The sequence below is a fragment of the Schistocerca americana genome, chromosome X (assembly GCF_021461395.2).
Source record: "Schistocerca americana isolate TAMUIC-IGC-003095 chromosome X, iqSchAmer2.1, whole genome shotgun sequence".
Lineage (NCBI taxonomy): Eukaryota > Metazoa > Arthropoda > Insecta > Orthoptera > Acrididae > Schistocerca > Schistocerca americana.
The window spans coordinates 205,023,833-205,037,420 of NC_060130.1; the positions used below are offsets into that span (position 1 = coordinate 205,023,833).

The following is a 13,588-nucleotide window of genomic DNA, read 5'->3' on the forward strand; positions in this document are numbered from 1 at the left end:
TTTACTGCAAAGCAAAGAGTTCTTCATGTTTTCTCACCAATGGCCTTCCTCCATACTACCGTGGGTACTGGAAAGCCTTCAGCTTGACAGTCAAACATAACTGTTTCATCTCTGGTAACATTGCGATCCACAGGTTCTTGTATCCAGCGTGGAGGAACTGAAAAGTATAATTTTTATTACCCCTTGTGTCCTGAGAGATATTATTTACATGTAATTATTTGCACTACAGACACATGAATTAGCAGTAAAAAATCAAAGGGAATTAAAGCCATAAGTCTGAATGAAAAGGGATAAGAATGCCATACTCGCTAGGAACAAAATAAAATAAAGTAAGTTTCATCAACACGAATAAAGTTTAAAAGAAAAAGCTTGTTCCCAAGGTCTAACACCTAAGTTCCCTTTCTCACAATCAAAAGGAGAAGAGAGGAATAAAGGAACTAATAATGATATTAATAATGTGTACAAAGTAAAGAAATTAACTGAAAATGAGGGATTATTCTGCACTAGAGGGAGAGAATAAAATACATAGCAAGTGAAGTGCATTATCCTTTTCTTCTTGAATATCATGGCCATCTCTATCTGTGATCTACTACACCATTTCATCACATCCACTTTTCTTCTTCTTTATTTCCAACTTTTAAGAAAACAGGGAATATCAGTACTGAAAAAGAAACATTGAACAGTCTATCCGCTCAGCCACAGAATGCACAAAAAATGAACAGTCTATCCGCTCAGCCACAGAATGCACAACTTTTCCAGCGAGTACAGTGCCTTTATCAGTCTTCATTCAGGTGTGAAGCACTGCAATTTTGGCAGTGATTTCTCACATCAATATCTCAAAAATTAACAAAACAGTTCAGTAGCTGACAAGATGTCTCTGATACAGTAATAAGCATTTTAAATAACTTTTGCAACTAGGTTTCAATTACATTTATGCAAAACATAAATTAAATCATCAAAAAATGAAAATAAATTTATGTTAAAAGAGCACACAATAAATTTGCACAATTGCGACATCAACAACAATAAGAGCAACAACAACAACAAAACTGATCTAAGTTGTTTAGTCTACTTCTGTCACACTAGAAAATCCTCATAACATCTAAACTACAACAACAAATGCAATGAAGCAACACAGATAACAGGGTTCAGAAGATATGTCAACCTGTGCTTTAAACTCCTACTGTGCAGTAAATAAGTCACTGGTAGACGAATGCAGAACCATCAATTAACAGAAACAGACACAATGTTCACCTTCCCACCTAGGCAATGCAACCTATCACAATTAAGAATTGCAAACATCCATCACAACCATTTGAAGTGTTAGGCACTTGCATGTTGTTCTCATCTAAATCATGCAGCATTTAACAGAACTTTATGTGCTGAAGAGAGCCAAAATTTGTGCTTTAATGATACAAGTAAATAAATAAATAAAATAACTAATTTATTCAGTGCTGTAAAACGATAGTGTTCTCAATTCTTAAATTATGTACAGAGACTGATTCATGAAGGATGGTACACACTTGATTAAAGAGCAATATATTATTTAATTTTTGCACTGTGTGAATGTTTTGCTCTTCAGAGACAAGGGATAAAATGGTACTGCTGTGATATACAAGATATTAGCACTATCCTTGTAACTTTCCTTACAGTGACAGAGGGAAGTTACTACTATCCAGCAGTTTTGAAGCTATTCTTCTTTCAAACTAAATAAATATTCATTCCAAGAGAAGTAATTACTGAAGTTTTATCAGATTCTTGTTTCTTATAAAATGACATATTTAAAATTTTCTTATTCTGAATGGTGGACACTGTACTCGAATTCTCTTAAGATAGTCAGTATAAAATGTTCTTACAGCCACAACAAAATGTATTTGTCCAAAGGGCATAATACTGACAAGATATAATTAAAATTTTCTTGTATTTATATCTATTTCATCAAGTTGTTATGCAGTGTAGAAATACAGAAACTCAGATGACCTTGCAATGGCTGTATTATCCAAATGTCATTACAAAATGGATGTACTTTTATACTACAAAATGTATGTAACCCAGTTACATATGTGACTGAAAGTAGACTACATTCCACCATAATTCAAGAGTTCAACAAAAGTGTATGGGAATGTAGTAACTGAAGTCAAATCATTTTATATTTCAGGGACACTCTTTATTCTCAGAGGTAAATAATTGAAAGTGATCATTCATGCTAAATGCAACAAAAGCTTTAGAGAGAAATGAGTTGTGAAATATGTGCAGAAATTTTGTATTCAATATTAGTACAGTGAGTAGCAAAATTATAAGTTGCAATTTCATACAAAATGCTTTCTTTAATTGAGTCTTTTTATTCATGTTGTTTCTCTTTAATAGTGATGTTAGGTTCATTAGTTAAAATCACTCTGTCAAGATTATTGAGAATAATTTCAGCTTTATCTTTATTAGAGAACCCTTTCAACATACTTGACATGATGCAATCAAATATTTAAATTAGAGTAACTGAACTCATTGAGGAATTCAAGTTACAATATTTCCCAAATAAAACTGTAAAATATTAGTAATAGCACCATACTGCCTGGGCATATTCATCATATTTGTGTATGAGTCACTACAGTGCTTCCATTTGTTATCGAGACCCCACCTCTGTGGATGAGATTCCTACTGCACAACAGAATGATGCAACTCATCTCAGAGGTAACTAATTTGAATCCTCTGGCAGAGAAAATGTTCATCACTAGTATTTGTCTCACAGAGTGGAGGGGTGAGGGAGGGCGCATAAAGCTTCTGATCACTGAATTTAATGTCAATTTGGGCACATGACAGCCAATAATGATCTCTCCACTTGATGGGGTTGCTAAGTCAGCACAGCTCTTTCTGCTGTTTGAGAATAGTTGGGTATGTGCTAGCATTGTGTTTCAGACTCTCTGTTCTCTCTCACCATTGTCAGTCTTGTATCCCAGCCTAGCTTGGATGTTGATGTGGAGACCACACAATTGCTGAAACACACCATGAGCAGAACTAGGAGGTGCTCTCAAGATACTACAGCCAGCAGCAAGAGGTACTGAAAAGACATTGCAGCCCATACTAGAAGGTGTTTGTAACATGCTCAAATGCACCCAAACAAGGTACTTGATGATTATTTAGGGACCAGCATCGGCCATAGAGCTCCACTTTGAAGTAGCTTGTGACAATGTCTGACTGAATGAGAAAACCTGCTGCTGGCCTGTGGCCAGCCTTAGCAGGTTGCTACTTTGTAAGACATTGTAACTGTGTACAATGGTTTCATTTTGGATTCCTGGACTTTCTGGTTAAAATATTTAGTCCTGTTTTGGGTTCTAGCAGACTTGGTACAGACAAGTTACAAACCATTTCACTTACTGTACTGTGACTGTGTTTCAGTTTGTGACAAGTATTTCAGTGAGGATTTTACTTTGTCTGTCAACTAGACTTGAACCTTGCACACCATCTGCAGCACTGAGTGCCACCATGGACCCAGAATTGTTGAAATTATGTGAACAACAACTGCAGCAACAGGCTCAAGAGCTGCAGCAATGAACTGAGCAACTCACATGGCAACAAGCCATACAACAAGCTATCATGGTGCATCTAACACAGAGTTGCATCTCCTGACTATATCTACATCTATATCCAACTCTGAAAACCACCGTGAAGAGCATGGCAGAGGACATTTCCCATTGTACCAGTTACTAGGGCTTCTTCCCATTCCATTCACAACAGAAAATGAGAAGAGTGATTGGTTAAAGGCCTCAGTGCATGCTATAATTAATCTAATCTTGTCCTTACGATTCCTATGGAAGTGATACATAGAGGTTTGCAGCACAGTATATTCTTATTGAAACTTTGTAAGTAAGCTTTCAAAGCATTTTTTCATCTATCTTCGAGAATCTCCCCGTTCAGCTTCTTCAGCATCTCTGTGACACTCTCCCACATGTTAAACACACATGTGACCATTTGTGCTGCCCTTCTCTGTATATGTGAAATATCCTCAATCAGACCAATTTGGTAAGGATGTCATACAATTGAACAATATTCTAGGACATATTGTATGAGTGACTTGAAAGCAAATCTTCTTTGTAACCTGATTGCATTTTCCTTGTATTTTACCAATAAACCAAAGTCTGCCACCTGCTTTACCTACAACTGAGCCTGTGTGACTGTTCCATTTCATATCCTTGCAAAATGTTACAGCCAGGCAGTCGTAGAGTTGGCCCCTGAAACTATGACTGGTTGATATTGTGGACATAGTGACTACATTTTTTATTGTTTTGTGAAATGCACAATTTTACCTTTTTAAACATTTAAAGTAAGTGGCCAATATTTGTACCACTTTGAAATCTTATCAAGTTGTAACTGAATATTTGTGCAGCTTTTATCAGACAGTACTTCATTAAAGATAAATGTATCATTCACAAAAAGTCTGAGGTTATTATTAATATTGTCTCCAAGGCCATTAATGTACAAACTGAACAGCAAGGATCACAACACGCTTTCCTGCAGCACGCACGAAGTTACTTCTCCATCTATCGATGACTCTCCAGCCAATATAACATGCTGCATATTCCCTGTTAAGAAATCCTGAATCCAGTCACAAATTTTGCTTGACATCCCTTATGCCTGTGCTTTTGATAACAAGCATAGGTTGTTACTAAGTCAAATGCTTTTGACAAATCAGAAAATACTACAACAACCAGACAGCCTCAATCCATAGCTTTCAGGATGTCATTCAAGAAAAGTGAGAGTTGGGTTTTCATGATCAATGATTTCAGAATCCATACTGGTTGGTATGGAGAAGGTAATTCTTTTTGAGATACCTCACTAAGTTTGACCTCAGAATAAGTTCTAAGATTCTACAACAAAGAGGTGTCAAGGATATTGGATAGTAATTTTTTGGATCACTTCTGCTACCCTTCCAGTAGCCAGGTGTGATCCGTGCATTCTTCCAATTACTGGGAACAGATTTTGTGTGAGGGATCAACAACATACTCTAGTTAAAAAGAGGGGATAACTCGGCTTCAAATCTGGTATAGAATCTGATAAAGACTCCATCAGATCCTGGAGGTTTGCTGAGTTTTAGCAATTTCAGCTGTTTCTTAACTCCACTGACATTAATACTTTGATTTTCAGTGGTACAGGAATTAAATTAAGGCAATATTCATGGGTTTTCCTTTGTAAATGAATGTTTGAAAATTGAGTTAAGCATTTCTCCTGTTGCTTTGCTACCCTTAGTTTTGGTTCCTATTTCATTTGAACATGGCTGGAGACTAACTTTGGGGCCATTAAAGCTTTTACGTATAACTGGAATTGCTTTAGGGTTTGTGAGAGATCTTTTCACGATATCCTGCTACAGTATTTATTGAAGGCTTCATGCATTTGCCCTGTTGACAACTGAACATGATTTGTTCATCATTTGTCTATCTATAGCCCTATGCTTTGTTTTACATCTATTATGCAGTAGTCTCTTTTCCTTAGAAGTTTCTATGGAGTGACTGTATAGGTGGAGTAAAGTTGCCACTGTAATGAAAACTGCATTTTCACCACACCATGGTTCTTGATAGAAGCTTACCACTTAGATTCTCTGAATCAACATGTTATAAGGTACCACATCAAAAATTTTTAAGTGAATAGGAAAAGGATACATTGGAACTTTCTGTATTCTGGGGCTTATGCACTCCCATGGTACAGTCTGGTCTGGCAGTCATCAACAGCACAGTAACAACAGATTAAGGTCAGGCTTACAGAAGGTGCCATTCCAACAGTCTGCATCATTGTCAGCACAGGCAGTGATAAAGTTACAGCACTAATTCTTTATGCCAGTCACATGTATCAAAAGAGAGTGGGACAAGTAACCTTCCTCTTGTTTGGTATCTAGGATGCTGCATGGCTCCAAGCCAGCTGGTTGTGGTTGCAGAGCCAGTTTAATTATGACCCCAGGAAAGTGATCAGCAGTTACCTCTGAGTTCTATCAGTGGTTATCCATCAGTTGCCTAACAGTGGTCATTGAGTCATGTTTAAGTAACCTTATAGCTTTCTACTCTGGTTTACAAATATTTACAGATTGGACTATGCCCAGCATGTCAGCTAGTTTGGATTGGATTTTGAATCAGGAAAGTATAACTTATCCTGTCTGGACTTTGCTTCTAAGTGATCTTTAGTGCACTTGTGTATTTTATCCAGAGTCTTCTCATACAAACTGAAGTGTATATATTGTGCCTTGAATAAATGTGATGATGCCCTTGTACCTGAAACAATACTAAGCAGCTGCAGCACACCATTTTCAATTGAATTTTTGTATTTAAAAGAACAGAAATGGTTTTAAACAATATAAATCAATTAATTCACAAAGGGGTAGAATGACAGATGATAGCTCTGTGAATAAAACGATTTAGAAGTCAATTTACTCTGTAGTGTTTTGTGTATTATATGGAAGTAAATAACTCTTACTGGGTATGCACCTTGGCCACTTTTCCCGATGAGTAGTGTGGCCACTTTTCCTGATTGGATGCTATGTTAGCAATGCTGTTTCACAAAAGAAACAACAAGAACTACATTTTTAGGCCAAAAAGACACCGTTTAAACAGTGATACTGTGAAAAAGTATTAATCTATGTATAAGTGAGGTACACTATGTGATTAAAAGTATCTGGACATCCCCAAAAACATATGTTTTTCATATTAGATGCATTGTGCAGCCACCCACTGCCAGGTACTCCATATCAGTGACCTCAGTAGTCATTAGACATAGTGAGAGAGCAGAATGGGGGGCTCCATGGAACTCACGGACTTTGAATGTGGTCTGGTGATTGGGTGTCACTTGTGTCATACCTCTATACACAAGATTTTGTCACTCCTAAACAGTCCTAGGTCCACTGTTTCCAATGTGATAGTGAAGTGGAAACATGAAGGGACACGTACAACACAAAATCATACAGGCCGACCTTGTCTCTTGACTGACACAGACCGCTGACAGTTGAAGAGGGTCATAAAGTGTAATAGGCAGACATCTATCCAGACCATCACACAGGAATTCCAGACTGCATCAGGATCCTCTGCAAGTACTGTGACAGTTAGGCGGGAGATGAGAAAACTTGGATTTCACGGTCATGTGGCTATTCATAAGTGACACATCACGCCGGTAAATGTCAAACGATGCCTCGCTTGTTGTAAAGAGCATAAACATAAGACAGTTGATCAGTGGAAAAACATTGTGTGGAGTGATGAATCATGGTACACAATGTGGCGATCCAATGGAAGGGTGTGGGTATAGCGAATGCCTGGTGAATGTCATCTGCCAGCATGTGTAGTGCCAACAGTAAGATTCGAAGGTGGTGGTGTTACGGTGTGGTCGTGTTTTTCATGGAGGGGGCTTGCACCCCTTGTTGTTTTGCATGACACTATCACAGCACATGCCTACATTTATGTTTTAAGCACCTTTTTGCTTCCCACTACTGAAGAGTAATTCGAGAATGGCGACTGCATCTTTCACATGATCGAGCCACTGTTCATAGTGCACAGCCTATGGCGGAGTCATTACACGACAATAACATCACTGTAATGGACAGGACTGCACAGAGAGCTGACCTGAATCCTATAGAACACCTTTGGGATGTTTTGGAACACCGACTTCATGCCAGGCTTACTGAATGAAATCGATACCTCTCCTAAGTGCAGCACTCCATGAAGAATGGGCTGCCATTCCCCAAGAAATCTTCCAGCACCTGACTGAATGTATGCCTGTGAGAATGGAAGCTGTCATCAAGGCTAAGGGTGGACCAACACCATATTCCAGCATTACCGATGGAGGGCGCCATGAACTTGTAAGTCATTTTCAGCCAGGTGTCCGGATACTTTTGATCACATAGTGTAACAAAAATAATATAAATAAATTCTTTACCTCACATCACACAACTGAAGAAAAATTTCAACTAAAATAAATAAGGAAATATGTTTCCTTTGTAAAACACACTACCAACAATGATGGTGAATATTAAAACTACTCTGACCACTTATCAATGGGCAGCAGCACCGATCAGGGCAAAAAATAAGCAATGGACACTTTTCCCACACTGGCCGCTTCACCCCATCTTTCCCTGTATATGTATCATGTGCATGGTGAACCGTTCTTCTATACCTGAGCCACAGTTCTTCTATAAAGCTGGTCCATAAGTTTGTAGCATTTTTGCATAAGTTCAATAAACATGACATACACACACATAACAGAGGCTTTAGTCATCAAGAATATATTCTCCTTCACTATTTACAACAGCCTGGCCAAAGCAGGGGTAACTTTCCAAATCCACGACCCTAGAAATCATGCAGTTTTGAGGTGAAGAACTCTTTGAGCCATGTTTGGAGTGCATTTTCAATTAGAAAGGAATTTCCTTGAAGGTTGTGTGACAGGGAGCAGATAAGGAGAAAATCTGAGGGCACAACATTACCTGAATAAGGTGGGTGCAGAATGAATTCCCAATCCAACTCCTGTATAGCATTTTTTGTCAGTCTAGCAGAATGCAGATGAGTGTTATCATGGATTGCACGTTCTTGGATTATGTCAGCAAGACCTCTCAGTTGTTGACAATAAGTTTCAGCAAAGATGGTTACACTTCATGGAAGCAATTTGTAGTTCGCTGCTCCACCAGATGCATAACATTATCTTTTGTGCGTGCACGCAGGTCTTTGTACAGGGAGTTGCTGGTTTGTTTGGGCTCAACCATCCCTTTCTTTTCCTTATTTTAGCATAAAGATACCATTTCTTGTGACCAGTAATGACACAGGATAGGAATGGTTGGTATTGTTCACAAGCCAACTGATGACGAGCAAGCAGAGATGCACATATGGCCAACCACTGATTTTTGTGATTTTGGCTTAACATATGTAGTACCCATACTCCCAATTTTTGAACCTTCCCCTTTGCATGAAAACGTCACATGATGATTGAATGATGACAGTTCATCACATTTACCAGTTCTCAAATACAATGATGTTGAACATTGTGGATTAATGCATTTAAACAATCTTCATCAAACCCTGAACGTTTTCCTGAATGTGGAGAGTCATTAATGTCAAAATGATCCTTCTTAAAACAAGAAAACAACTTTCTTGCTATGCTCTGTCCAATTAGTTTATCCCATATATGGTACAAATGTTTCTCTGCTCACTATCTCTAGATGACAAAATGGCAATACATAAATTGATTAACAAACCCATAGGAACAGGAGTATCAACACGTAAAACAAAAATGCTACAAACATGTGCATCAAGCTAATACATCCTCCTCCCCAGAGCTAAATTATCCAAAAAAGGTAAAGAAATGTTAGAGTTCAACATACCATCAACAACAAGGTCATTAGAGATGGACCACAAGCTCAGATAGCTTCAAGGAAGGGGGAGGAAATTGGCCATGTCTCTTCAAAGGGATCATCCTGGCATTTGCCTGAAGAGACCTATGGAAAATCACCAGAATGGATGGACACAGATCTCAACCATTGTCTTCCTGAATGAGAGTCCAGCATACTAACCAATGTGCCAGCATTCTTGGTTTAAATGTTCAGAGTTCCTTATTGGGACATGACACTACTGCCTCTTTATCTAGTTTGCTGAAAATATAAATCTTTACCCTTTGTACTACCATTTCAGCATTCAAACCTGAGGAAGAAGACTGGAACAGCTTCCATTGCAGATTTATCAAGCACTTTCAGGCATGTAATACCACAGATTTTATTATTCAATTTGGTTGTCTTCTAGCTAATAATCTCAAGTTGCTCTTTATTCTTTAAATTACATCCTCTTTTAGAGCCAGAGATGCTAGCATATGCAACATTTGTAACCTATTGTCTTCCTACTATGAGCAAAAGCATCATATAGTCACTGCTAGGCTTGAATTTTGTCAGTGTCACAAGCAATCCTCAACAACCTATGCAGCTTTGGTGGAAGATTTGAAAGGTCACTTTTGAAAGTGTCACTTTACTTGAGAAAATCCTGCCTGTAAACACTGGTATGCAGAATCCTTAGTATATGATAACAGAATTTGTTATGTTCCTGATCAGGAAGTAGTGTTGCAAGTCTTGAAATTGTGCAAACCCATAATAGACTAAGTTCTTCCAATTGTGAAAGGTTATGAAATCTCCATGTCAGCACACCATTTGATATGAGTGTAGGGTAAGGAATTTCACACTAGCTTTGTGACTGAATTGAAAAGCTCCTATCAAAGCATTTTATTCTTTGAGTACTTAAGGAATTTGCTAAGGAAGGAAACATGAATTGAAGTGTATAGATGTGGAAGAAGAGATGAAAAGTTCAACATATTTATGGATGTCTTGAAACATTATTTTAACATGTAATTTCCATTTAAAAACAGAAGATCAAATCTTGTAAGCTTAACAGAAAAACCTGCCAACTGACAACATGTGCTGAAAAGTAAAGATTGTACGAAATCTCCAAGTCTTCCATTGTATCCAATGAATACTATGCATATTTCACAAAATATGAAATAACACTTAAAAAGTAATCTAAGAAGCCAAAGTAATGACAAATGACTGCGGTATAAATATTTCCAAAACACAATGAATACTGTATGGAATGTAGTGAAACAGCAAACTGATAATGATTCTCCATATAACTGGAGAACCATAATGGTAAAGAAATTACTAATAGCAAAGGTTTTCAAGGCTTATTTTAGCAATGTAAGTGAGCAGTATCATCTGAAAATACCAATATAAATCTTGCTTCGCCCTCTCTCTTTCAAACAACCCAGAAAGAAGTCCTGTCTATTACCAGAACTTTAAAAATGAACAACTCCACCAGAATTCATGACACCCCACACTTTATTATTAAAAAATGTGGAAATGTCATTGCTGAAACATTAGCTCAACTTTGCACCTTTGTAATGGTTCTTTTCAAACTGACATTCTCCCATAATGCCAAAAAGTGTCAAGCTCAGACCACTATTCAAAAAAGGTAAAAATGATGAAGTGACTAACTTCAAGTCCATTGCTCTGCTATATGTAGTCGGCCTGTAAGCTGACACAACAAATTTTGAAGTTTTAAGTGAAGAACTTAAAAAACTAAATAATGGTGAAAATGGCATTGGAATTTGTCTAGATCTGTCTAAAGCTTTTGATATTATAGATAACACTAAACTATTGCTTAAGCTTGACAACATGGGGATTAGAGGAACACCTAACAACTGGACAAAATCACATTTAATCAGATGAAAGTGAGTGGTTGAAATGCAACACCATAGTTTCAAAAAATTAGCTCTACAATAATCAAACTATGAAGTCACTTAATATGGAGTGCAACAAGGCTCAGTACAAGGTTCTCTTCTATTTCTATTATATGTGAATGATATGAATGACCTAAACAAATTCTGTGGGAACAGCATTTAGTTTGCAGATGACACTAGTATGCTAGTTAGTGGGAAAGAAATGAAAATGCTTGAGAAGTGTACAATATTGAAAACTGGTTCAGTCACAACAAGTTGGTAAAAAATGGATGTTAGACATTGGCACCAAATATCTATGATGTGAAAAAAAAGGTGAACAAACTGTTCATATGCAGATATAACGGCCTTCAGAGTGTAGCCAATTTAAAGTTCTTGAGTTTATGGCTCCAAAATAATCTTAAATGGGGGATACATATCGAAAATGTCTATGGGAAATTAAGCATTAATGTTACTTAATAAGAATATTTGAAGGATGCTGCAACAAATCTTGTCTGAAAACTGTATAATTTACCTCTATATACACTCACAACTGAAATACGGACAAATTTTCTGAGGTAATGCTTCTCTCAGCCAAAAACATCTTTAGGCTACAAAAAAGAATTGTAAGAATTAACGCCTGGCTCCGCCAGCTTACCGCTAATAAGACCCTGATTAAATTTCAGCTCAAAACAGGTGCCACTGGCTTAGAGGCTTTTCAAACCTTTGGTTTTCCGTTCAATGAGAAAATCCATAATACTTCACAAGACAAACCCTCCACCACTTCAGAGGGATTGTGTGATGATTATTTATCTCTCTTTGATGCCAGCCTGCACTGTGAAAGAGGCTATACAGTACGTATCACTCCCAAATCCATGGCAATGATTATACCCCACCATTCTTGCCTTACTCCTGTCACAATCCATAACACCCTCAAACTAGATTTTTGTCATCTCAAGTGGCAGCAGTTTCTGCCATTAGTCTCATCCAGTCTATGAGCTACGCCTTTATTTTTAGTAAAGAGACCTAATAGCAGACTTCACCTTTGTGGTGATTTCAAATCTACTATCAGTGTTCAATCTATGGTAGGTTCAGACACTACCATAGGCAAGAAGACCTTCTGACCAATGTCACAGGTGGGTCCTATCCAAAAATTGATCCGGCCAATGCAAAGCTGCAGTTTTCATTTGACAAACAGTCCCACTCGTTTACAGTCGCTAACATGCCATTCAGTTTGTTTTGCTACAATTGCTTGCCTTTTGGCATCACTAGTGATCTGATGATTATCCAGCACCACCCCTAACTACTTAACTGAGACATTCCCAGTTGTTGCAGATACTTGAATGACATAACTGTCACAGGCCAAACAGAAGATGAAGAATTTCACAATTAATTTATATAAATATGAATTCTTCAATCATTGGGTGGAATACCTAGGCCATATCTTAGAAATAGAACCTAATAACTGACACAAACAAGTGTGGAAGTCATTACTCTAGAACTCGCACTAACAAATCTAAAGGAACTACAAGTTTTCTTTGAGAAAGTAAACTATTACTCTAAATTCATATCACAACCCTCTCATATTTCTAAACTTTAAACAATTAGCCCAAAAATGGCACACAATTTGTTTGGAGAGCTGTCTGTCAGGCAGTATTAGAAACCTTAAAAAGAACCCTAAGAGAGGCTTGCTGTCTATCTACTTTTGACCCCACCATACCCCTCAAGTAGTCCCTGACAATTCCCAAAATGGCTTTACAGTGGTTCTGTACCACAAAAAAATCTGATGCAACCAAACAACTCATTGCTTCTGCCTCTAAAACTCTGTCCCCAGCGAAGGTTCATTGTAGCCCTATTGAGCAAGAAGAGCTCGCCATTACTTTTGGGGTTCAAAAATTCCTCATCTTCTTATAAGGAACCAAATTCAGTTAATCACTGTTCACAAAAATTTTTTTGCTCTTTTTGGACCTAATCCAATATGCCTGATAATACAGCCAAATGCCTTCAACACTGGGCTCTCTTTTTAAACAAGTACCACTAAGACATTCATTATTGCCCAACATCTCAACAAGCAAAAACAAACACTCCCTCCCATTTCCCCATGGGCCTTGGCACCACATTTGATTCTCTGGAGCACATGTGGTTTTAGATCAACTACATCATGAGCAAAACAATTAAGGATTTTCTGATCAATGCAGAGGTCGTCACCATGCCAACTGCCAGTAACCTCCAATTTTGCCAAGTACAGGATTTTATTACCAACAGTTTTTTCACACATCTTCCTCCCAAACCAGCTCCGGAACTGTGCATATATCAGTCCCTCAAGAATTAGGTACAGGTCATCAATGGGATCAAAGTTCGCCTCCTAGAAAATGAA

The 13,588-nt window shown here is 37.7% G+C and overlaps 1 protein-coding gene across 1 annotated transcript in view; it reads right to left on the reverse strand.

The window, feature by feature from the left end:
- LOC124555920 (Down syndrome cell adhesion molecule-like protein Dscam2) overlaps positions 1–13,588 on the reverse strand; it is a 397,942-nt gene that overhangs the window by 183,216 nt on the left and 201,138 nt on the right. The window contains exon 7 of the mRNA XM_047129975.1: positions 38–157. Coding sequence (XP_046985931.1) covers positions 38–157 — 120 coding nt within the window. The remainder of the gene's footprint in view (positions 1–37; positions 158–13,588) is intronic.